Source organism: Ixodes scapularis, unplaced genomic scaffold (assembly GCF_016920785.2).
Source record: "Ixodes scapularis isolate PalLabHiFi unplaced genomic scaffold, ASM1692078v2 PGA_scaffold3__209_contigs__length_174095766, whole genome shotgun sequence".
Taxonomy (NCBI): domain Eukaryota; kingdom Metazoa; phylum Arthropoda; class Arachnida; order Ixodida; family Ixodidae; genus Ixodes; species Ixodes scapularis.
The window spans coordinates 51,522,603-51,547,928 of NW_024609868.1; the positions used below are offsets into that span (position 1 = coordinate 51,522,603).

At 46.9% G+C, this 25,326-nt stretch overlaps 1 protein-coding gene across 4 annotated transcripts; it reads right to left on the minus strand.

Moving 5' to 3' along the window:
- Positions 1–31: 31 nt before the first annotated feature.
- LOC8041869 (golgin subfamily A member 2) lies at positions 32–24,657 on the minus strand. Of its 4 annotated transcripts, none has more exons than XM_029971703.4 (22): positions 24,526–24,657; positions 23,989–24,069; positions 23,831–23,874; positions 23,582–23,686; positions 22,501–22,720; positions 21,875–22,070; positions 21,209–21,315; positions 20,955–21,013; positions 20,800–20,860; positions 20,436–20,606; positions 19,717–19,824; positions 17,532–17,616; positions 17,349–17,431; positions 15,806–16,024; positions 14,158–14,271; positions 12,719–12,868; positions 12,232–12,345; positions 11,922–12,051; positions 10,933–11,222; positions 5,602–5,722; positions 2,912–3,128; positions 32–1,334 (listed from the first exon to the last, which is right to left on the minus strand). In XM_029971703.4, exons 1-21 carry the CDS (start codon positions 24,574–24,576, stop codon positions 2,914–2,916), a joined length of 2,724 nt encoding a protein of 907 aa, XP_029827563.3. In that variant the 5' UTR covers positions 24,577–24,657; the 3' UTR covers positions 32–1,334; positions 2,912–2,913. The 4 variants fall into 4 exon arrangements, with proteins under 4 accessions (XP_029827563.3, XP_029827566.3, XP_029827565.3 ...); XM_029971706.4 differs by lacking the exon at positions 24,526–24,657 and adding an exon at positions 24,243–24,337; XM_042292431.1 differs by lacking the exon at positions 32–1,334 and adding an exon at positions 1,789–2,009.
- Positions 24,658–25,326: the final 669 nt, after the last annotated feature.

Genomic DNA, 25,326 nt, shown 5'->3' on the forward strand with positions numbered 1-25,326 from the left:
CTTTCAAACAAGTATAGGCTTTTGTAGCAACCTTCTTGTTGCATTGGCTTAATAGTTGCTGTTTAGTACTTTTAAGCACAACTACTATACACCAGTAGAGTATTTCAGGAAAGCAAACTTGCTGTGCAATAGATGGCAACAAGTGGTTGCACCACAGTAGTAAGACAAACAAGATATTGTCATTTAGTAGGACAGGCCAATGCACAAGCCTTAATCCACTATATGCAGTGTAGTGAATGAGAATGAACTGTAAGCACACAAAAGTTCATTTTGGAGCACAACCATTTGCTCCAAAATTACTCGATTCGATCCCATCACGGAGAAACTCTTCTTGTTTTCACGTCTACAATTTTATTGAAAGTTTTGGTTCTTACAAAGCATTTTTCTTTGAACGAGCGCATTATATACATAGCTATCTCTCAATTTTTATCCGGCAGTACTAGTATTATACATTCTTAGTGACCGTGCAGCCAGCTTTCTAAATAGATCGATAGTGAGAACCACAAAAAGAGTGACATTATCCAAATTTGCACGTAATGCATTCCGTCAGGATAACACACCACATTGAAGAAAGAAAAAGCAATGCCTATAATTTTTGAAAAAAGGTTACTGGCTAAACGTTGGCAGCATGCATAGAAACAATACCATCGAGGCCCATTAGAAACACTGCTACGTTCTGCCAAAACGAGAGAGCAATTAATGCATGCAAAAAATCACCAAAAAAAAAAAAACGATATTTTTTTTTACAAAACGGTTGTTTACGGATCACAGCTTTCTCCCAAAAGACAACTCCATGTTGCAACATGCTGCACAAGCTACCTTCAACGATAATGCACCGCTTCCCGACAGACACGAAATTCCAATCGCCCTGAAACCGTCTCGGGACTGCACAGGTACGGCGTGCAAAGAAGAAGACGGCGGTAGAAAAATAATTCCGTCGCAGCAATCGTGCGTCGCGCCCTAAAAGAAGGGCGTCGCGTTGTGTCGGTCCCACGCCGAAAAGGCCTCGGCACCGATGCTTTCCTTCCGTGCGGTCGAAAGGAAGAGGCCACAAATCCGGAGCAACTTTTCACCGGTGGTTTCGCCTTTTTTACGTCGAAAACCGAGGCAACTGTAGTGCACTGCCATTGTCGTTTTTGGACAGGCAGAGTGTTCCATCTCGGGAATTGCAGCACACCGTTGCTCCCCTGTCGAAGCACGGGAGAAGTCCGAAGGCACTGGGGACGGCGTTTCGGATGGATCGCCGTGGAATGTTCCCGTGGAACGACTAGGATGGGGGAGGTCTTCGAAGTCGGCTGCGGCAAGCTGGACCTGTGTTGTCTTGCCATAAAGACCTGCAGAATCAGCAACTCGTCACAGTGTGATCGTGCGCCACCTGATCTCAATATCGCTAGTTAGGATGAGACGTCAAAGTTTTGCAATTAGAAGTTATCTAGTTAAAAGGTAGAAGTGTCATTTCGAAAACTGTCAATGGGAAAGTGGAAGCCATTTTTCGCGGCAGGACCACCCGACTGCTGGCGACGTCTCAGTGAACACTTCCAACCAGTTATTAATCAGGTAATCTTAAACTGGTGTAAAAAACAGCCCGCTTCTCTCGCAAACCTCCTCTATTGTTTTCCACAGATGCCAAAGTTTACCTTTAAATTTTCATCAAACTTCCAGTTGTAAGCAAGTGCTCGTCCAATCGGTGTCTATTCTTAAAAGAGCTGCCCGTCTCTGGTATATAAGATCCCGCGTTTTCGGAGTTTATTTTATATTAAATTCAGAAAGTATTTTTTAGAGTTCATTTTTCCCTAAAAATTTGGGGTTTATTAGAGTATTTTTTTAGATTTCCAATTCACCGAAATTTTGAGTTCAATATTACCGTTTTCATATTTTCAGAATGAAGAATAAAAAACATATATTATTCGGACACATACATACATTAAATTCATATAGAACTCACCTGTATCAAATTATATGTCTGCAGCTGCATTTGGCATTGGGGCCCTTGCCAGTGTCAATGCTAACTGTCCCACAACAAGTATTGCAAGGAAGCATTGCTCCAATTAACATCAGTCATTTGAAATGACTAAACACCTGGACGTAGTCACTGGGAAGCTCCGGCTGCCCTGCCCCCTCTATGAAATCTGCAGGTTTATAGCTTTCACTCTTATAAAAGCACCAACTCCTCTTCCCTTTGAGAAGCACAAATAGTATGCTCCAAACAGGAAACCGAAACAAAGGCTTTTGTCGTGGTCCAAAATGGCCAGATGTCCTGAATGAATCTCGACGAACGCTAAACTCTCTTTTGTCAACAGTACAAGACTTCAAAGGAAACCGAAGTGGCCTCTTCTCAGGACACCAACGCTGCACTCTCACGTAACTTGAACTTAAAACAACTTCTTTTCTTTTTATTTTTCCATCGGGATCTTTGAAATTCAGTTGTTTTTTTTTCCGGATAAATCAGCAAAAATTTTACCGACGAGTGTTCTTCCCAGTTTTTTGGATTTATCCGAAAAACACGGAACCCTAGGTATATCCCAAAGGCACTCTAAATGCGTAGAATCTCTAGGTCCTCCGTGACATTATGATGTCACTTGATGCCGCGTGACTTTGGGTCATGTCGCGTGGCACCATGATAACACAGGGTCATGTGGCAACGGTGTCTCTTGGTGGCACGTGACCATAATGAAAACGTGGCACATGGGGTAACGTGACCTTATGTCGCGTGATCACACGACGCCATGGTCTCGCGTGTCATAAACAAAGAGCCGAGAGTTTTCTATTTCCGGACTCGTCGACGTTCCAGCACCACGGACATACGCCAACTGTGCTAAACACCATGACCTCGGTTGCACTTAGCTGCGTTTAAAGGAGCTCGTCTGACCAGGGTATAAAAGCCACGCATTTAAAACTGGCGGGTGGTTACCGTTAAACGGTCAGCAGTCGTCCAGAGCAGACGGGGCAGGGGTGGAAGGTGTCTGGAACAGGGGAGCCCTCCACGGCGCCCGACGTCTCGATCTCTGTCAGCAGGTGCATGATCTTCTGGGCCGTCTCGTCGTCCTCAGGCTGACCCCCGTTCCCGTTGGTGGTGGGGGCCTCGCCGCGACCGGAGTCTCCAGCGTCGGGAGAGCCCGCCATCGACGCTGAAATAGAATGCGGCAACAACAAACAATCCTTTGAGTGCTCGTGTTCAAGCGTGCATCGCCCTAGGCTGATGTGCATCGTGGTAAGCTAGTTATTGCCACTGGTTGGGACAAATGTTTTAGAACTTATTTAAGACTACCGCCTTTGTAATTAAGCATCCCGTAACTAGGGATGTGCAAATACTACTTTGGATCAAAATAGTGCAGTATCATTTGTAGGAAATCGCGTACCGCCGTCGATTCACCATTTCCCACGTGGTCTGTCAACAAACCTAGTGCAGCCTGGTTCTTTCACGGAAGCGGGATTCCGCTCCCCGTTTATTGGTACAATAAAACAACGCTACAAAACACTCAATCTACGCTACAAATACACGCAACATTACACAAATATTTACAAACGCACATTAAGCCCAAAGCTAAACACAAAGGGGGCCCCCAGGCCTCGTGTCCCGCGATATCCTAGATCCGATCGCCACCCACCTGCCTGCGTCTCGGTCTCGTCTGAAGTTTTGAGAGGCCCTTCGCCCCCTGGCCTATCAGTATATATCGATCGATGGGCGAGAAGGTTTCTCCTCGCCCGCCACGAGGCGCCTGCAGCGCCATCCCGTGGCTAGGAGAGAAGGCGGCCTGTCGGGAGCCGAATTCGAGATCCCGATCGACCCCGCGGCGACACGACCATGTGATTGTGTCTGAGGCGAGGCAGCAACAGAGCTGCCTTGCGGCCAAGATTGACAGAATGGTTTGATGGGCGCACTCGTGAATGCACGGTGCGCCATATATTCCTAGCTTCAACAATGTAAAAAAGGCTACCACATCATAGTTCGCTTAAAGCAATGTGAAAGCTAAAGGCTGGTTCACACGTTCGCAACTGCTTACGACCGAGTGCCTTAAAATTAAATGAAGGAGGAATGAATTGGGTAATAAATAATTAAATGAATGACGTATGAAAAAAAAAGGAAATGTAGGGGACCGCAAGTGTTCCCTGTGAATTGAATATGTCAATTGCCATAAGCAGACGAGCATCGTGGCATGTTAGTTATTGCTACTGGTTGGCACGAATTTTCTTTCATTTGTTTAATACTGCCACTAACTGATTGTGACCACTGTGCCCGCTACGTAAAGACTTGCCAATGCAGCTTTAAATGGAGTAGTACGATATGATTCCTAGTCTTGAAGCACGCCACTACGTCACAGTTTCCCCACAGCAATGTGAAGGCCAAGACTAATACAGCATTACAATAGACTTGCGATAATTCAAACAGATTTGAAAATTTTGGTTGTCCCGCTATGTTTTTAATGTATTTATAAGTCATCTAATTCGAACTGTGTTTTTGCTTAATTCATACTCTTTTGTTCTCGCGGCCGCGTTGAGTGCGCCTCTTCCAAGCAACGGTGCACCGCAGAGAAGCAATACCTGCGGAGCTTGCTTTTGCGAGTGTTGCTTCTCTGCAGTGCATTGGTGCTCAAAAAGATGCGCACTCAATGGGCTCAAGCGGGCACACATTAGCGGAAAACAGCATTCACATTATGTGCTTCGAGAAAGATGACCAAGATGATATCGAGGATAAGGACCAGCTCAACGGCATCATGTTTTCTGGCCTTGAAGCACATAATGTGAACGCCGAGCTGGCGGAATAAACTAGTCTTGACGACGATGCGTGTGTTTGTCGTGATGACTCATTAGAGGACATAGTACAGGAAGTAATGCCAGCACAGTGCAGCAGTGAGAGTGAAGATGACGATGAAGAAAGGGATGACTTGCTACCAACTGTCACAGCCACAGCTTTAAGCACATCGCTCAACTCCAGAAATTTCTGTCTGCAAAGGAAGAGTCCCATAAAGAGCTACTTGCGTTGGCTGGTATTGAAAATTTTGTTTTGAGATCGCATATGTTGTCTAAACAGTGCACAATCGACAACTTTTTTGCCGGATGAATAAACTTAACGTCATAGCTCTTTCACCAATGTGTTATGCATGTATTTGCTTATAATTAGGCCTATGTAGAGGAAACTGGCAAAAATCTGCTTTGTATGAGTAGCTATCCATGTAACAAATCATAATGTCATCTAGTCTCATGTTTAGATGAATTTCTGATAATTCAAACTAAAACCTGCGACTTCCTGTAGTTTGAATTAATGAGAGTCTACTGTATTCTATTTGAACCAATATTCACGCAACCCTATTGTGACATCAATGTCCGCAGAGCATGTGATAAGACGTTTCTGCCAAGGCACGTGGTTATGACATCACAAATGACCAAGATACCGACCGTTGCAATTTCGGTTATGTCCTAAACCACCCGAGGCCCCGTGGCGATCTTCTCTAAAAGCGAACCACTATAGTTGCTGACAAATTGAGTACGGCGTGGAGGGGCAGGATGAACGGAGCACGTGCTGGGGGCCGGGCGTTCAAAAGACACGCCCTGCTGTTCTCACTTCGTTAGCGACCGTACAAGACGATGCCTTGAACTCACAAGAAAACGAAGCCAGGGTGAGCGCCTTTCCCGGAAGGGGCGGCAAGGATTGTGTGGGGTGCTGTTGCTGACGTTCCTCCAGTAGTCGCACGATCAGGCACTGCAGTTCGGACAGCTTGGCCTGCACGATGGAAACAAAAGTTGTGTCGGTCGAGTCTCAACACCCTCCACCTCCTTTCCCCTTGTTGCTGAGCCAACCTCCAGGCTTAGCAATTCATTGTTTGAGTCATTGAGACAAGTTCTTTACTAAATTTAGGCAACTAGTCCTCCAAATAAACCTTCCGAGTCATAACGCATAAAATAGGCATAGAATATTTTGTCTTTACGTGTGAAAAAAAGAAAAAAAAAAAACACCCAATGAGCATCAGGTTGCTTTTTCCTCTTCGACTGCCGTTTTCTCGAGCAAAAAGGTATCCATATGTGCACAACATGTTGAGAGGGAAACGTATTGCGCAAATATTCGAAATATATGCCATTAGATACTCGCTCAGAGATGAACTGAGATTTGCATAGTTTTTTAGGTGTCGATTGCAGTGGGTTAGCTCAGAGCCGTATCTAGAGAGAGTTTGGCTATTAATTTGGAAGTATAGGAGGCAAACGAAGCGCCGCCATTGGGCAAAAGCGGGCTGGGTGTGTTCACCAATTCGAATGTGGCCAACCAGAAGCCGCGAATAATACCCTGGCGACGATTGCGAGAAACAAAATATTAAGTGCATCAGCGTAACTCTTGGTGACTGAAAATATAATGCACATGATGTTTCAATCACAGTAAATGCAAAATGATGGAATGAACGAACGTGCGCTCCAAACAACTTCCTTTGCTTCCTCTTCCAGGTGCCGAGGGCCGTGCATCTGCCGTCCAAGCAAAACAGAGTTTGAGCGGCACATTCGTTTCTTTCATCTTTTTGCATGATCATAATCAAAACATCACATGCACCATATTTCCAACCATGAAGAGTTCCTACATTTAACCGTTAAGCACTTTTTTAAAGTGTTTCTCACTACCATCGCTAAGGGGATTATTTTCGGCTTCTGTAGTAGGCCAAGAGAGCACGTCCAGCCCTCTATCTGCATCTGGTGGATGCCGCTCCTGGCTCTGCCCGCTCCTCCCACTGACCAAACTCTCTCTACACACGGCTCTAAGTTAGCCCTATCAAGCACGCTTCTTTTTGAGCACCGGTACACTGCGGAGCTCGCTTCGGCGGGTGTTGCTTCTCTACAGTGCGTCGATGCTCGGTAAAAAGTGCCTCACTCAACAGGGTAAACCAGCTGCGATCAACATTTTAAAAAGTACAAATATTGCAGCTGCGGGCTTAGGACAAAAGCACACTTTCAAAGCAGGATGGTGCACGCGTGCATATAAGTGCATTTAAAAATAAACAAAAAATTTGTGAATGTTCAATTTTCAAAATTAAAATGTGGATATTATGCTAGTGTTTACCTTGGGCACAGATGCCCTAACATCCTGCAATTATTAATAACTGCTTTTCTTTCTATTTTTTTTTCAAATTTGAGATTGATGAAAGGATATTTGCACATAGCAAGACGAATAGGTAATCCCCTTAGTTACACATACCTGGCCATCTCTATAGACTTACTTTTTTGTCAAATGCATCACTTGTTTACTGTCCCATTAAACGTAGGCATCAGACTTTTTGAGGGCAATTTATAAATATAGTTAGATCAAAATTAACTTAGCTTGAAATGTACAAGTGGAAGGGTAGAAACAACCTTTAAGGGTTCAGCTGGGTCTTTGGTTAAAAAGGCGATGCAACAATTTCAACTTTGAAAGAATTTGCAGTTTTAAATTTTTACATTGTTTATCTTCCCAAAGGAATGGAGACACCACTTCCTTTTGAAATATTGTGACTCAGTTGCGTAATAGCAAAGACAAGGACGGGAACATTTCACGATTTGCAGCCGCTGGGTTGCGGCCATGGGAACTAAGGTGTGACGCAGAAGGGGTATAATGTAATAAGTTGGCAAGATGTGCCATTATGTGCTCAGTCTAATGATATTTTATTATAAATATTGTTGTTTCAATATGAGTAAGTGTGTCGAAAACCTCATATCATTGACAAAGTTGTGCTATATTAAATTTTAGTGGCACCATCTGCCCGAGGTGAAGAACAGTATCCCTCCCTTGAGCCTCACCCCGTTGTGCTACTACGTCAGTCAAACTTCCTTGCAGACAGAAAAGCACTTTGCTCTCTCCCTCCCCCCCCTCCTCTCCAGATTGTTCAGACCAGCCTTCAAGTACAGTCAGAGGCCGCACAAGCTGGAAGCTCTAAAAGAAAACCCAATTGGATACTCCCCATCCCCCTTGCGCATCACTGCGCACAAGACTTGGTAGACGGTGTACGAGTTGAGGGTGGTTTGCAGGCGCCCGAAACGTCACTCATTTGACTTTTCTTTTTTTTTTCTAAAATCTAAAACATGAAAGCATTTTAATTTTTTTTGTTGTTTTTTATTTAATTTTTTGCCAGGAGATCTAAAATGGTGTCAGAAGACTACCCAATCAATATTTTGCTACAGCATTACATATATTTTGAATAAAGTAAAAAAAAAGTGCACTGCTCGAAACCGAAACTGGACTGGAGAGAAAGAAGAAATATAGAGGAGAGTGTTGCCAAAAATCACGCAGTTATGAAACTTTTTTTTTTTTGCATCATATTTCAAACTTTTTAGAAGCAACAAAAAGTGTCTATCATATTTCTTTTTCTATTTTTAATATCGAGTGTGTGCCTTGATGACCCACGACTTTGAGTTCATTGGTGGTTGTGCCTAAACCATAGGAAACGGCACGTGACCACAGAGAAGAGAGTCGGCACAACTCAAAGCAGCCAGTTCTTGATCGGGGGTTTTCCGGTGGAAAGAAAACAAATTTCGAGCCGCAAATTGTGTTTTGGATAGTTGGTCTCTCATGCGTCAAGTACAAACGCAAAAAATCGTTCAGCCTTTCCACTCTCGTGAAGAAAGTGTGCTTCTTCTTCGTCGTCTGTTTTTCGGGCTGTTTCCTACAATGAATTCCCACCAACGCGCCGCCCAACTATCCATTCTTCTATGATAGTGGCAGAGCCGTATATGGGGAGAGTTTGGTCAGTCTAGGATCTCGCCGCCGTAACGCTCTCCTCCCAAGTGAGCCAATCAGCACGCGGCGTAGAGCAAGAGGCATGAGCGTGAAATCCCGGCTGCCCCCACCTGAGTGAGGAGGGCCGCCATCTTCGATCATTCTCCCGGCGGAATGCGTGGGATCGGTATCTAAATCTCCATTATTGCCTTTTATATTGCTGACTCTCGCAAGAAAATGACATTCTGTTATTCCTCGGTGGGTTAAAAAGCTAATAAATGAAGATTTTTTGGCGTATGGCCAGAAACTTTTATTCAGGCGAAAAAGAAGTCGGCCCGTAGCAGACGACGCGTAGCCTCAGCAGTGCTCTTCTCCGACCAGCCTCTGACAGCGTTGCTAAAAAAAAAAAGGAAGCCGTTTACAATTTCCTGTAACGCCGGTTAGAGCGCAGCTCTTGAGGAGGAAGATGGAAGCATACTGAAGGATAGGTGACTCCTTGAGGTCACGTGACTTCAGGGGGTCACGTGACCTCAGGGGTTACGTGACCTCAGGGGGTCACGTGACCTCAGGTGCTCACGTGACTTTTGGGGGTCACGTGACCTGAAGGAGTCACATGACCTTAGGGGGTCACGTGACCTCAAAAGGGTCACGTGACTTCAGGGGGTCACGTGACCTAGGGGTGTCGCGTGACCTGGGTGGGTCACGTGACCCCCTGAGGTCACGTGACCCGCAGAAGTGACTTCAGGGGGTCACGTGACTTCTGGGGGTCACGTGACCTGGGGGTGTCACGTGACCTGGGTGGGTCACGTGACCTGGGTGGGTCAAGTGAACTCGGGGGCTCACGTGACCTCGCGGTTACGCCGACGGCGGCGACGCCGACGCCACTCAAGCCGGAAACGGGCCCCTAAGAGCTGCGCTCTAAAATGGCGGTCGTTTCCTCTCTGCTCCCTTCTTTCTCTCTCGCTCCTTTGGCGCTCTCCTTCCTTTCATTTCCTTTTCTCCTCACCGGCACCTTCGTCGCCACACCCACAGGCCAAACTCTCCCAATATACGGCTCTGGATAGTGGGAAAGGTTGGCGCCATCTACGAACGACGGCGGCAACCATACTGGTTGTGTGCTTACAGCCGTCGCTTATAGATGGCGATAGCTGTCCAGGTAGGTTTGTGTCAACATACCGGACACGATCCTGGGGAACCTAGCCCTTAACAGCTCCACTGTAAAAAAAAAAAAAAAAAAAAAAAAAGCCTTGGCGACTTGGCGATTATAAATACCTTGTCACTGTTCCTCAATGTTTGGTCCGGATATATTCAGCCAAAACCACAATTCGCTTTGAACTCAAAATTCACTCTTCGCACATGCATAAAGGGAAGCTTTTCATTCTTTCTCGAAACCATACAAAAGAAGGCTATCTCTTGGCAGTGGCTACTACGAAGTAGGTAACCTCAGAAGTGAGATTAGGACTGTCCAGCTTACCTCTGCCACCTGCCGTCTCATGGTCCTTTTGAGCAAATACCTAAGAATTGCCATGGTATTCAACTTTTCATTGACAAAAGTTATTCAGTAGATTTAAAATAATTAATCTGCTAATCAAAGCTTTACACTTTTTACCCTACATTCAACGCTGTGGATCACGTAACACTAAAAGAATAATTTCTTTACTTTCAGTGTCGTATTCCTTTAAATTATTTTTCGTCTTTAAAAAAAATGCAGTGTACTACGGTGCCTAAAACTCCGACTGGTCTGTCTATCACATCTTCAAAGTGGTCCCTCAATTTCCGCCCCATGACATCACAGAAGCGTAATGCCGTCGCCGGTCACAATCCTGGCAACGCTCCAGGCACCATGCCTGTACACACGACCACAAGGTAAAAGGCTGTCCAAACAGGACAGAGCAGATGCCACATTTTCTAAATTCGCTCCATATGCCACACAGTCCAATCTGCTTTTGTATGCTTTCGTTTGCCAAGGAAAAAGCTTCCCCTCCGCTTGCATCTTTGGACGGAGGCTTAGGGCATGCTTGTCACGTGGGTCCGGACAGCCCCTCACGTGCTCTGTTGGCTGTCGTCCAGGCCTCTGCCTTCGTCCCCAATCACCCAAAAACAAGAAAGGCGAAGAGACAACAAGTAGGCGAGGAGGAGAGCCAAGCAGATTGCACAGTTGATGTCCAACTGAAAACGAATGCGTGCAGCTTTTGCCACGTGCGGCTTCTACCGAGTACAGTTTAGACGGCCCTCCACAATGCAACGTCAGCCCGGCCCACCTTGAGGTCCTCCCGGTCCTTGGCCAGCTGGGAGATGTAGTCGTCCTTCTCGGCGGCCCTCTTGCGCATGATGCCCCGCTGCACCTGGTACAGGGCAATGTAGTCCGCAATGGTGTCAGTCTCTCCCTGCAGCTGCGTCACCAGGTGCTCCAGCTGCTGCTTCTGGTCCGACAGGTCTGCGATCTGGTCCATGGTGGCCTTGAAGCGCTCCTCCAGCTTCTGCATCGCCGCCCTCAGCTTCGCGTAGCTCTCCCTTGACACTTCCTCGCTCTCCCGGGAGAGGAGGCTGTCTGCGAGGGGGGCACAGAAACCAAAGGTTAAAGCTTCGCGTCGCAAAGCAACTAAGGCTGTGAGCAACGCCCTGAAGACTGTTTGGGGGAAGAACCAACGAGGGTTCCAACCTCACATCTCGCCATCCACAAGCTGAAATAGAACCTCTACACCGCAAAAGCAGTTGGAGGGAAAGAAAGCTCGACTCATTCGCTGCTGCGGGTGTCGCAAACATTGATGCAGAAACTGGGAGTGACAGCTGCATGGTGAAACCATGCCAAAATCCTTTTTTCCACTGATGGTGTCATCATGCACTACCTGTCGAGGAGAGTGAATTTCGAAGTTGAGCATCCTTTTGCTTTTGTTTCTAACCTAAACCAGCGTGAATGTTTAGTACTATTAGACCCGAATGAGTCTTTAAAAAACTTCTTACAGCAATATGCACTTTGCGCAATGCAAGAATGCTTATCTATAGTTGGTGACAGGTTGAGAGCCCAGTAGATGCTCTGACTCAAGCGTGAGCTATCCGTCTGTGATAACAATTAGTCGCACATGCAGCCAAGCAGCCAAAGCTCAACGAAAGACAACTAGCGTGTGGTGAAGAAGAGCGTCCACTGGGTTCTTAACCAATCACCGACTCTATAAACAATTAGGAGGTGCAAAAACAATCTGCAGACAAATGACGGCGCAGCCACCTCACCCATGAAGCGGACACCCACCTTCGCTCTGCTTGAGCTCTATCAGCTGATGCTGAAGCGTTTCCCGCTGACCCTTTTGCTCGTCTAGCTGCCTGACCAGCTGGTCCCGCTCCAATTCCAGCTGCTGTACTGAAGCTGAAAGGGAGCCCACCTGCAAGGCCACTACATGTCACTCAAAAACCTGAAACACCTAACAAGTTACACACGATACGAGAACATGCATCTCAGCTCTAACTCGGCGTTATACCCAAAGCGCCGACAGTGCGCTTTGGAGTTACAAGGGGCGGACCTCCCGCCCCTTGTAACGCCGTCTTCCAGAGCAGACACGTACCAGGTCGTGCACTTTGCCAGAGTCCTTCTCGTTGACGTCGACCGCCATCTGGGCCCTCTCGGCCAGCGCTTTCCTCAGGTCGGAGTTCTGCGTGACCAGGGCACTTATCCTCGCCTGCAACGACGAAACTGCCTAAGACTCCTGCTGTCTCAATAACGGTAGGTCCCGGCAATTGGTTTTGTATGTTTGCACTGAGGTACCTCGAACGCGTCTTCCGACTGGTCTGTTTGGTGTCCTATCCCGCCCGTGCATCGATGGATGTGGGTGAGGCAGATGCACAGTCGTCTCCCACATCCACCACCGGTGCTGTGACACTGCCAAGATCGAGGCCGGCAACAGCGTGACATTTTAGTGGAACCGTCTCGTCGAGCGGAAGTGGAGGGACCAACTTTTAAGATGTGGTAAACAGACCAGTCGGGAGACACATTCCACGCACCGTAGTTTGCACGCGCCAACGAACGCCACCAGAAAGGCGTTGGGACCCTACCTGGGCTTGCGAAAGTTCTTGCTGCAGGATCTCCGTGAGCTGGCATTGTGCCTGGTAGTGGCGCATGCGGTCGGCCAGCTGGCTCTGCTGGTACATGTCCTTGGTCGACAGCTGCTCCAGGTCGTGCACCTTGTCCTCCTTGACCGCAAGCTGCGTGGGTCGACGCACGCTCTGTCGCGCTTAACCCTTCATGGTCAGACACCCCGACAGACTTTGCGGTCAATCCAGTCAGAAATTTCATTGCAGAAATGGGTCAGGGGAAATAAAATTAGTGCCATGTACGAAAGCAACGTGAAGTATTTTTTTTTGCGGTGCTTCTGCTTCCTTACGTTCCTCTGGCGAAACTTTGGCAATGTGCGATACTTTTCGAAGCATTCTTCAGGGTAAAGGGGACTGTCTAGCACACTCGCTTCATCTTCATCGTTGTAATCGGCGGAGGATGTCTCCTCGTCATCGGAAGGAGGGACGTAATTGTCGTCGTCATTAAGATCGTCTTCACTTTGGACCCAGTCACGCAACGAGTTTCCGTAAAACGTGGCAAATACAAAGCCACGTTTAGTTGTGCCAGAAAAATTTAAAGCGTGAACAAGTCTTCCGCTCACGAACGGTTTTGCTCCCTATGGGAGGAACTCGAACGACAAGAATAAAGTGTTGACAAAACTTCCCGAGACATGGTGGCACTGATATAGCAAAAAGAGCGGAACAGCAGCGCCGGAGCACCGTGTCGGGCAACGGCAGACATCTGATCGCAAATGGTTAAAAGGGCCACGCAATGATTTTTTGTACTCTCACTAAAAACCGCCTACAATTAATCCTTTCCATCCATAGCCTACAAAACACACGTTTTATACTAGCATGTCGGCGGCCGGGATCAGATAACCCTTGCTCGCCACTAAGCTGGCTCCGAGATGCCCGCGATGACTTCGCGACGCCTAGGGCAGAGAACAGGCAGCATAGAGGCTCGCCGGATGACCTGCTTCAATCGCTGCTGGTTTTCCTAAAATCGAGGCGGTTTACATTTAATCCTGCCCAATTCAAATGTGATAATCAAATTCACGAGTCAAAAAGGTATGCGGATGGCAAGTTTACCTGCATCTTTTCCAGATGGTGTGGTGATGTCAGAATGCCAAGCTCTGATTGGCTCTGACTGGAGGATAGTGGGTAGACCTCAAAGCAAGCTGCCTTGAGATCTACCCACTATCCTTCCATCAGACCCAATCGGAGCTCGGCGTTCTGACGTCACCACAACCCCAGCAAAAATAAAGCAGAAAACGGAAAAACTTGCGCTCCGCATAGAAGCCCGCTTCTAATTCAGGTTTTCTGAAAAGTGCTTCAGCTTCCATTTAAGAATAACGAACCAAAAGCTAGGAACATGTCAGTATTGTTAGTGAATGCGTCTCATATGCACTGCATCGGGGAAGGGTCGTGCGAGCCCTGACCTGGTCCCTGAGCTCCTTGAGCTCGTCCTCCTGCTGGCCCAAGCGCTCCCCAAGCTCCTTGGTGACATGCTGCTCTTTCTGCAGCTGCTCGGTCAGCTCCAGCTTGTCATTGCTCTGAGCCAGGCAGCGAGGGAGGGAGGGATAAGGAGGGCAAAGCCATGTGAGAATCCGCACCGATACAAGCCAAAGGATGCAGAAAAGCCGTAGCACGTAAGTGGCGCCGCGCAAGCGCCGGTTACGGGACGATTCCTGAGGTTTTCAAGGATTCCAAGTTGCCAACAGCCAATCTGTAAAGCTGCATGCAACAAGGTCGGGTGCTCCGGGCAAAAGACTGGGATATCACTACAGTTTGCCGAATCTATTTAAAGGGCGAGACTACTCAGAAAAAATAAAAATTCTGTAAAAAAAAAAGTTGATTTTGAAAAATGCCATATTTACGTCTAGAGTATTCCCAGAAAGTTTCATTTGTTTACATTGCATAGTTATTTTTTTATAAGTGTTTTTCCTTCCACCGACGCTAAAGAAAAAGTAGAGGTCTAAGCACCTTGAACGCATTTTTCTCCGTTCCACCTTTTCGCATCGGTGTGTTCCCGATAGAAACGACTATGATTTCTTTCACAATTTGTGTACACAAATGAAACTTTGCACTGCATTGTGTGTCACAAGTGCCAGTATATGCTGTAAATTTCATTCATATTAAGCCAAAGGTTCAAAAGTTGACCCTTTTCGGTAGTGGCCTCCCTTAATATCCTAGGATCGGTACCAAACTTGCACCCCTGGACACTACAAAAGGCACCACTGTTCTGGCCTTCTGCGGCATCTATGGCCCTCGCAAGCATCAACTTCAATTTGTCGAAGGGTTCCACGACTGAAACTGAAAAGCCCTACTAGGCAAACCAAAGCTTCTTCCACAACCTGGCAGGTCGCTTGTCCTAGCGCCGACGGCGACAGTACGGCACAAAAGTGCCGATTTCAGAGGGGGTATTTTGCTGTTTTCTGTGCCAGTCCATTCGTTTTTCCTCGAGTGACAACCGCTTCAAACTATGCAAACTTTCCCAAATAAAGCTAGTTGAAAGTTAGAGCCCGTGCCCCGTCTTACTTGCTCGGCTTTGTCCTGTCAGCACCGTTTTATTTGTACCACAAAAATGCACCAACTAGCCCGGCAACAATATTTTGCTAGATGATTATATCAAAGAACACAACCCTAAAAGTAGGAAACCCATCTTCTAGAGATGGTATCGCCCAAGTGTATGATCGGGCCTCCCAAAAGGCTCAATCACACAGTAGCGTTCGCTTACGACCTAGTTCTTAAAATCTCTCGCGACGAGAAAATACACTGGCACGCTGCCGCCATCTATAAGGTGACCCTGGAACTTCGTTTCACTAGAGCAAAGGTTTTGCGGTACTTGCGAGAAATGTACATACTATCATGAGAAATGGTCATTTGTAACATTGTTGAAAGCTGTTAAGGTCAAGAAAGAAAGAATGGTGTTTGAAAAGAAAAAAGAATGACACGTGTACCGCCCTATATATGGACCCAATTTCTGGACGTAAGAGATCCCAAGAGGTTGTGAGGCACCTGGTCGTAAGCAGTCGCTAGTGTGTGAACCAGCCTTGAAGATTGACCGGGCAGGCCCAGGGCACATACCAGCTTGACGAAGACGTCCTGCATCTCCTCCAGCTGTCGCTTGAGCTCCTTGTTCTGGCTCAGGGCTCGGCTGGCGGCCACCTTGTCGCTCTGGATCGTCTCCAGCAGGCGGCTGCTCTCCACATGATCCTCCTTGATTCGAGCTAGCTGCCGCTCCAGCTCTTCTGCCCTCGCCTCCCGCTCCGCCACCAAGAGGCTCAGCTGCTGATTGTCGTTCGCCTGTCGGAGGCGGATGCAAAATAGTCGTGTTAGCGTTCTTACCGTCCGAAAGGCTGCCATCTAAGCTATTGGTGCGGTGAAAGCTGCATATATGCGAGTCGTGTCTTTGGAGCGCAGGTCTTAGGTGCCCGTTTCCGGCTTGAGCGGCGTCACCGTCGCCGTAACTGCGCGGTTCATTAGGGGACGCGTGACACCACTGATAACGTCATCAGTGACGTCATGTGCAACGTCACTCGCGGAAAAACTGCCCCGCTAAATTAAGCGGAAAAACTTTCCCCGCTATATCTAGTGGAAAGAATTTCCCCGCTAATTCTAGTGGAAAAAATTTCCCTCCTAAATCTAGAGGAAAATATTCCCTGCTAAAGTTAAGGAAAAAAATTCCCCGCTAAATTAAGTGGAAAAAATTTCCCCGCTAACTCTAGTGAAAACATTCCTGCTAAAGTTAGGGGAAAAAATTCCCCGCTAAAGTTACGGGAAAAAATTGCCCCACTAAATTCCCGCCAAATTTACATGCGATGCTCTCACCAAAGATGTGCATTTTCTGCGACTTGCGTTAAGCACACGTCGATCCACACCCATGTTAGTAGTAGGGGACTTTCCACCTTCTCCCCTCAGTACCCTTCCCTCCACCTCCTCAAGAGCTGCACTCTAATTCGGGGTTTCAGGGGATTGTAAACGTCTAACTTTTTTGGGCAGAGATCCAACCCGCATCAAATAGGGCAACATCTCGGTTCGTCCGAGCTGTCCGTTCTGCTGAAGCATTGATGCAACTGAATGCTTCGTCTGAATGTCTTAATAGACGCTTTCCAAAACTGTGAAATGACGCATAGAGGATGCGTAGCTGCCATTAGTTGGTTTCCCCGCTTTCCGCGTGAAGCCTGTGAGCGGTTCCAAGTTCGCACCGAGCGCCAACGCAGCACTCGCGTGAAATGCGTTTCAATCCGAGTATGCTCCAAATGCTGACGGGGTGTTCATGTTTAATGCGTGCTCCCAGTGCATGACCAACTAATAGCGGCTGCACATAATCTATGCATCATTTCAAAATTTCGAAAAGAGTCTATTCAGCTTAATTCTCGATTCAGCCGGATGCTTCAGTTTGACCGAATGCTTCAATTCAATTAATCTTCAGTTAATAGTGCACATACAGCATGCGGATTGGCTGGTGCACCATGTTGTCATACATTTGGTTAAATTGACTTTGCTGGCGATATAAAGGGTACTTTACTTTAGACGTACTAAGAAAAAAAAACAGTGCACACATTCTAAATTAGAGAAGACTCTTCAACAGCACAGTGAACAATATATATCGCATGGCCTTCCTTACCTGCGCTTCGCTGGAGCTCCGGAGTGAATCTAGCTCCCGCTGACACTGTTCCAGCCTGAGTTTCAATTCCTCCGTCTCAGGTGCTGTGATGCAGAGAGATACGGGGAGATAAATTCCAGCCATTTGAAAAGCAAGTCACCCATGCTTTTCGTTTCATCCAAATATTAAGAAAGTAAGTCCCACCCGGCACGGACGATGGCAGTGGCCGGCTCTCCAACTCGACAGCCTTCTTCTCCAACTCCACCTTCTCCTGAGTCAGTTTCTCCACCTTGTGAGTCAATCGAGAAAAATAGTAATTTTCACTTTATAACACAGAAAACAATTAAACACAAATGTCCAAATCAGTGGACAAACTGCGGCTAGCCAGTGGCTTAGGCAAAGCAGCAGTAGCTGAAATAAATAAAAAGAGAACATGGAACTGTCAAGAAAATTGACAGCAAAAAGACACATCTACAATGAATTTAGCATAAATTACAATGTTAGTCACACTTGATAGCAATTCCTTGGGGCCCAGTGAGATCCAAGAAAACAAACTGCACAGTCAAACAGAATCTGCCACTCAGATGAGTAGCATGTTTTAGGTGAACTAAAGTTTACACCAGGACCCGTTTTTTCGAACGCAAACCGTGGTTTAAAGTTAACTATTGTCCCTAGAAGGGGGAATTCCAGGTCACGTGACTGGGAGAGCAGGGGCGCCGAGGGAGGAGCAGTACCTAGAAGCAAAATGGCCACAGCGTCGCTTAATGAGGGCTAATAGTTCTGCTTGGTTCTGCTGAACATTCATTTCGATCTGGCTGTTATATTAATGACTCACCATCAACCTATTAGCACGTCAAGCAAAGCGATAGTTCAGAGGGACTACTAAACTAACCGACAGCAGCATTCCGCGAACGCATCACTCTTCAGCAGTCTGGGATCCAAGACATATGACGGTACATAAGCCTTGCAAGTGTTTTTATGGTGAGTAAAAAAAATGTTTTGCAAACGAGTGTTGGTACATATTTATGCTAAGATGTTTAATTTGTTACACTATGCACGCCAACTCATGAGCAGCGATTACTTTGCGGAGAAAGGGGGTTATCCACAATAAAGTCTTCGTTCGGGGTGAACAGCTGAGACATTGTACTGTTTTTTTGTCCACAGTGCGCCGGCAGTATGCCGACAGCATTGAGGTTTCTACATATCCCCGGTGGCCAGCAATTCAACTGTGACGAGAAGCTTAGCTTCTCGTCACCGGCGAATCGGTTGGGCAAACGGAAGAGAGGGCAAACAGTTGAGATCAGCAGGAATCGCAGAAACGTGCGTCGCAAGGAGCGAAAACGAGACTACAGCACCGGCATTGCCAGACTGGAAGAAATGCGGGTAAGTTATGCGTTGTTTATGGCGAAACATATTGAAGGAAATGTTTCTTACATTTTCGAATATTCGTCGACAAACTATAGCATAATAGCTCAAATTTCTTCGTACCATCGGAAGCAAATAAATTGGTCTTCAAGTACAACATTACTATATTTTGACTTAAAATACCATACTAGATCGATGACAACCAGCGGAAAAAGAGGATAAACAAAATGACTGGCTTGTTTCACCGATAGATGGCGCATCTTATTGCCCAATCAAAAATAATAATTGTTGTTCTATATCCAGCCGTTTATTACAGTACCTAGCTACTTTTCCCTTCCTAGGCACCGTGGTTTACCAAAATGGATTTACCATCGCTTTGAGAAAACCGGCCCAGGTAGTAAACCTTGTAGAGTATTACATATCTCACTTCACTTAATTAAGGAAATCACATTCTTGCAAAATGTGCTGAGGCACCGGATTGGCTGAGGGTGGTGCAATGGCACAATGTATATATAGTTTCATCTTTTCCCGTGAATTAATAATTGAAAGTTAGCACACAGTGGCATCCAATTCTCTTCCTTTTGTCCTTGTCTTCGAGCGCTACCACGTCTTTGCTAATTCAGCATCAGTTTGCTCGACAACCAGCACCGTTTGATTCCCATCATTGGGTGTCAAATGTTCACTTCAAAACAACAGAAATTATTCCAATGTCTTTAGAAGCCAGTGGCGTAGCCAGAAATTTTTTTTAGGGGGGGGGGGGGGGGGGAGGGTGCTTGGCTGAGGTGGCAGGGATGTTTGTGACTTGGTGTGCAGAGAGGGAGAGGGGGGCTGAAGCACCATAAGCCCCCCCCCCCCCCCCCCCCCCCCCCCCGGCTACGCCACTCCCCCTGGCTACGCCACTGCTGGAAGCAATTTTGAGAAGTTACTGCAACATTACATGTCTCGATGGTACCATCAGGGACAACTAGCAACCAACAGGACGCAACGCATGTCCGCCGTGCATTTTAAATCGAGAGAAACTGACCATTGCCTTGCTTGTTTCCAACTGCTGAGAGAGCCGGTCCACGTACGATTGGTAGTGAGAGGACATCTGCTGCTTTTCTGCTGCAATCTGCTCCATCGCATCCTTAAACTGGGACAGAAATGCAGATGAAGTTATTTATGGAAGACAAATAAAGGCTCAAGGTACATTTAAGCACTTCTTACGTGTTGTGAATGCGAAAGCACGCACGCCACTTTTCGCTCCCTTCTTTCGTCTGCGGCGTACAGCGCGCTGACCTTGGGCGTGGAATGGTGGAGCCGCTGCCTCACGGACACAAAGCGCCATTGGGTGAGCGATCGTTCAAACTGACGTGCAGCAGCCAATGGCACCAAAGCCAAAAATTCATCAGCTTTATTTCGCTCCTTTGGGATCGGGGAAACTAGGTGGCATGTCCAGGCTTTTCGCGTGGTTTCATAGCTGGGAGCTGGCTGCACTTGGAGAAAGGATTTAAGGTGCCGTTTTCGCGCTTCAAACTGATGACATCGGCTCGGTCCACGTGAACCCCCCCCCCCCCCCCCCAGGTAATGCTTTCGCATTAAAAAACACTTCAATGTTGCAACAATCTCGTGCGGTGAAAAAGACGGGCCCGTGCTCGTTGGAACGCAGACGCACTTTGACAATCTGGAATGCTCAGTATGTTGTAGGTACTAGCTTCTCAGCAGTGCCGGTTTAAAAATCAAGTGCCACGAGGAACACCTCACCTTGTTGACTTTCTTCTCCATGTCCAACTTCTCTTGGTGGAGCTCCTCCAACTGGCTGTGCACATTCTCAGAAGCCTGAGCGCCTCCGAGCTGCTGAGCATAAAGCTGCGCCAGGGACAGCTCCTTCTTCACGTCGCCAAGTTCCTGTTGCAGGGCTTCATTGTCCTTCGCCTAAAGTGCCAATGAGGATTGCCACCACGGATTTCATTGTAAAGTTCTTCTTTACCCCGAACTTCTACTCCTGCTGATCCCACGCACAAAAAAGTCTAGGAACTTTTTTTTTTCTTTTTTTTTTTTTTCTTTTTATTACCTGCTTTGTTTTTTACATGAGCAGTACACCCATAAAGTTGTGAGGCAAACTGACCTTCTTGCCAAGCTTGTTGCTCAGCTCGGAAAGTTCTTGCTTCAGTTCTTCGATTGATTTGCTGAGCAATGTAGAAAGCAATGGAATTCATTTTAAGATATTGCCACCATTACCACTGCAGTTGTAAGACAGGGCAACAATCTGCAAACACTGACCTTGATTTGTACTGCTCTGTCTTGAGCCTCTCAATTTCCCTGAGGTACTCTTGGGAACTCTGTAAAATCAAAGAAGCACATTCATTCACGGCACGGGAAGCTCTTAGAAATCAAAGGGAATTGCGGCGACAATAGAGAGTGGCACGAACCGAGCTAGGAGGTATGTGTGCATATTTTAGGCATTTTCCCAGTCGCCTTAGTGACGCCATTACAAAATATATTATACAAACAAAAATATTTAAAGACAACCTCACCTTTTCTTGAACCTGGCTCTGGCTGCTGACAGAGTTCAACTTTCGCTCCAAGTCCGTGTTTCTCTCTCGAGCCGCTTTCAGTCTTCCTTGCAGCTCTTCCGTCTCCACTATAAAAAAGAAAAAAAAATTTCCTATTATCAGATATGGAACTTGGCAAAGCAGCTTCGGAGCAATCTTGGGAGCAGAAACAACTACAGTTTGGAGCTGGCTGGGAGCAGCAAAAATGAGGTCTTGGAGCAAGTTGGGAGCAGCATACGAGTTTTAAGAGTTAAAATGAAGGATAATAGTCACCTGGTTTTCGGAACTAAAGAAAATATGTCATGCAGGTGAACTTAACATGAATGTGAATTTAATGGTAGTTTCAAGAAACTTTTAGTTGCAAATATTTTTCACAAAATTACGCGCAAACTAGACAAAACATATGAAGCAAAACTCCGCATGACAGTGTAACACGTGATAAAACTGACTTGCAAAGAGGTATATATAAACAGGTACAAATAGCTTTCATTGCTCAGCTTTGACAAGTAAGGTGTACAAACGATAAAAATGCAGGTACAGGCCTGGCAAAAGAATAAAACAGAAGTTTTGGGGGGTGTCGGTGTCCCTCTAACGCCGTCAGTGGCTACAGTGCTCGTAACAAGGCGTAAAAGCGAGGGGACCACCCACCGGCCTTCTGCTTGGCGGTCTGCTGGCTCTGGGAGAGTGCCGACTGAAGCTCAGTCTTCTCGGCCACCAGGATGCCAATGGTCTGGATGTGCACTTGTAGCTGGTCGTTGATGGCCCCCAGCTCGCGCCGGGACTGATCCTCCCGCTCCTGCTGCTCACGCTCGAACTCACGCTGCTGCCGTGTCAGCTTGCCCCTCTGCATCGGGAGCGAGACGTGAGGCTACTGTACCTGGAACGCACCTCTGACTGGTGTGCTTCCCGTATTCGAATTTTAATTTCCACCTGACATAGAGCCGTTGCCAGCCGTGATCCTGGTGGCGTCGCGGCAGCGACGGCAGACGTGACAGATGTCTGTTCTGCCACAGATCGCCCTGCAAACCACTGGTTCACAGAGGCTTTGGCAGCTGGGAGTTCGGGCGCCGCGACAACGACGACAATCGCATTCTCTCGTTTTTTTTCCGGAACTTCCACACTATACCGCCAGAACCGCGACATCCAACAGCGCGACACTCCGGCTTCCGCGATGTCGTACATTGCCACTACGGGACTAACATCGATGAGTAGGCAAAGTAGAATGCTAGACGCACAGGTCGGAAACATGTTACGGGCGCAGAGGTGGTACATACCAGCTCCTGCAACTGAAACTCGAGCTGGTCCCTGTCTTGCTGCAGGGACTCGAGGCTCGTAGCCAGCTCCTGGTTCCTCCGCAAGAGGGCATCGTTCCTTGGGGCGCCGGAGCTGTCCGCGAGCGCCGCAATGTCTCCGTTGAGAGCCGCGTTGGTGTCGTTCATCAGGCCGTTTAGCTGCAGCGTGATCTGCCGAAGACTCTCCGCAGACGACAGCACCCTGGATGCAATCGCGTCAAAGGCATCAATGTTGTCAGTCCACAGATAAGCCAGCGCTTCAGCAACCAAGACTGCAGTAAGAATCGCGGGAAGAGTTTTAAACCCCCAGACTCGATACAATCGTGCGCACGGCAAATTTAAATATAAGGCAGTATATAAAGAAAAACAGAAAGAAACACAGTAAAACTGGGCCCAATAGAAACATTAATTATGTATCTATTGAATGTCCCCTTGGGGCCCAAAGGCATTAAAGAGGGGGTGAGTGGATGCATGAAAACGTAGGCAGACGACGTCATTGGGCAGGCGGGCTGGTTGTTATAGCTGTGTTTGAGACATTGTGTTTATTTTGCTTTTTTGCCTTTGTCTCTGGTTTTAGTATGTCGTGTAAAAGTGTAACGAATGAACAATACTAATAAGATCACGCGCAAACAATCCGACAGGTCACGGATCACTGCAAAAATGGTTAGAGATTGCATTTTGGAACAGGTTACGATCAGTGATGGTAGCAATCAGACCAGGGCCGTGGTTCCATTCTTGTGCTGTGCGAGGCAGGAAAGATAAATGAAATGCTACGGTTAACGAGCTCGGAAGTCCAAATTTATGCTGTTGATCAACGTGGAATCATACAATTTAATTGAGCACAACAGTACAGTAGCAAAACATAGTTGCACATTTTTGGGATCCTCACTAACAGAATTCAATTAAAAAATTTGAGGCATCAGTTTGAAAAGGGGGAAAATTGATAGCACATGCAGTCCTGATTGGAACACGTAACTAAGCCACAAAAGTCTATGTAACTGGGTCTAGGTCGCTGGTACTGGCAGGAATCCAGCACGCTGTCCATACCGAACCAATCGCTCACCTATTGCTTGGCTGGTCCTCACTTGCTAACTGGGAGAGGTCCTGGCAGGAGTGAGCAGTCAATGATTGGGTCTCCTTCGGTTTAGACGGCAAAGCCATGGAGGAGCTTGAAAAAAAAAATCGTTATGAAGTTGGCGTTTTTCAATGTCAACGAGTACCGCGTCATGTTTAATCAATCCATTCACACGTAGGCAAAAACTGCTTCGATTGTTTCTCGGCTCGAAGACGTTCGAAAACAGATACAACCGACCTTTGCTCCAGAAAGCATACTTCTGGTGTGTCTTCTTGAAGCTCCTAGAAAGCCAATGTGTCAGATGGTATTAATTTCTGATTTAAAAAGAAACAAACAAACAAAACAAGAGATCAAATTAAGAAGAAAAAAAATATCACTGCGCTGATCCTACTCACCTGCACAGTTGGCGGCGAGATGCTTTCCGAAGATTTACGCTTCGTAGTTTTCTTTGCGGATCTCTGCTGGAACTGTTTTAGCTGCAAGAGATGGACCCAGGTTGATTACAATGAGAACGCCGAACTGACACGTTTTTTATCTAAGAAATGTAAGCCTGCGTGCGACTACTTTCTAAAAGAACATGCCAGCGATCACCGAATTGGCAATTATTTTCCCATATTCGTCAAGCCCACAACAAGCCCCGCCCACGGACATATGTTACGAGAATCTTGGCCGCTTTTGGATTTCACGTAACTTCCTCTGCAAGCTACAGAAAGCTCAACGCGGAGTGTCGACCCGTACAGTTGATAACGTGTCAGCTGCGTCAGGAGCTAAATATCTGGAACTCTAGCGTGTGTTTGCGGTGTTACTAGGCGGCCAGCGCCCGTATCCTTGAGCCTCCGACAATGTTCGGTGGCGAGGACATGCTACGACGATTCTGTGGGTCAATCGGTGAAAGGTACGAGTTTTTCTAAGGGCACGGGAATGCGGCGTACCTTTTTTAAACCGGCTGCGACTTTCTGTTTTCGGTCGACATCGTCTGCCATGTTGGCAGCCCCCAACGAGACATGCGCACTGTGGTCCTGTGGTCACTGGTCGGTTTCCGTCAACGTTGGTTTCCGTCAAGTCGTGTCAAATCGTGACAGTCGTGCTCTTTCCCACATTAACACGGGGCGGAATTTAATATATTTTAAGGCTATGGAACATATAAAGTATTTACCTGAATTTAATTCGTTACACGCAAGTGGTTTTTTTTTTTTTTTTTTTTTTTTTTTTTTTTTTAATTGCGTTTAGAGATTATGAAACCGAAAACAGCAGGTTAACCCTTGCCTTTAATTTTAGACTTTCTTTTACAAATCGTGCAAGGAGGAAAAGGTTATTTAACGTGCGTCGATCCCCGCTGTCGACGCGCGGTCTTCACATCTGAGAGTTGTCACCGGGTATATAAAGCTGCAGGCAAAAACTCTCGAATGAACGTCAGAAATCCCACTCGATTTGATATCACTTTCGGTTTCTCGCAGTGGCGGGAGCAGGTGTTCCCAGGAGGAGGAGGAGGAGGAGGTGAAGGTCAGTGCGGTGGTGCAGTCAAATCTTTGAGAACCCCTCTTTCCCCGCCCTAAAAATGTTCGCAGTGCTAGCGTTACGTCCGACGGAACGCGAAATAAAAATTAAAGTTACGTCGGACGTAACTTAATTTTTATTCTGGGTTCCATCGGTACGTAACGCTAGACATTACGGACATCTGAATACAGACGTTACTCACGTAAAACTCAAACAAAATCTCACCAGAAAGAAAA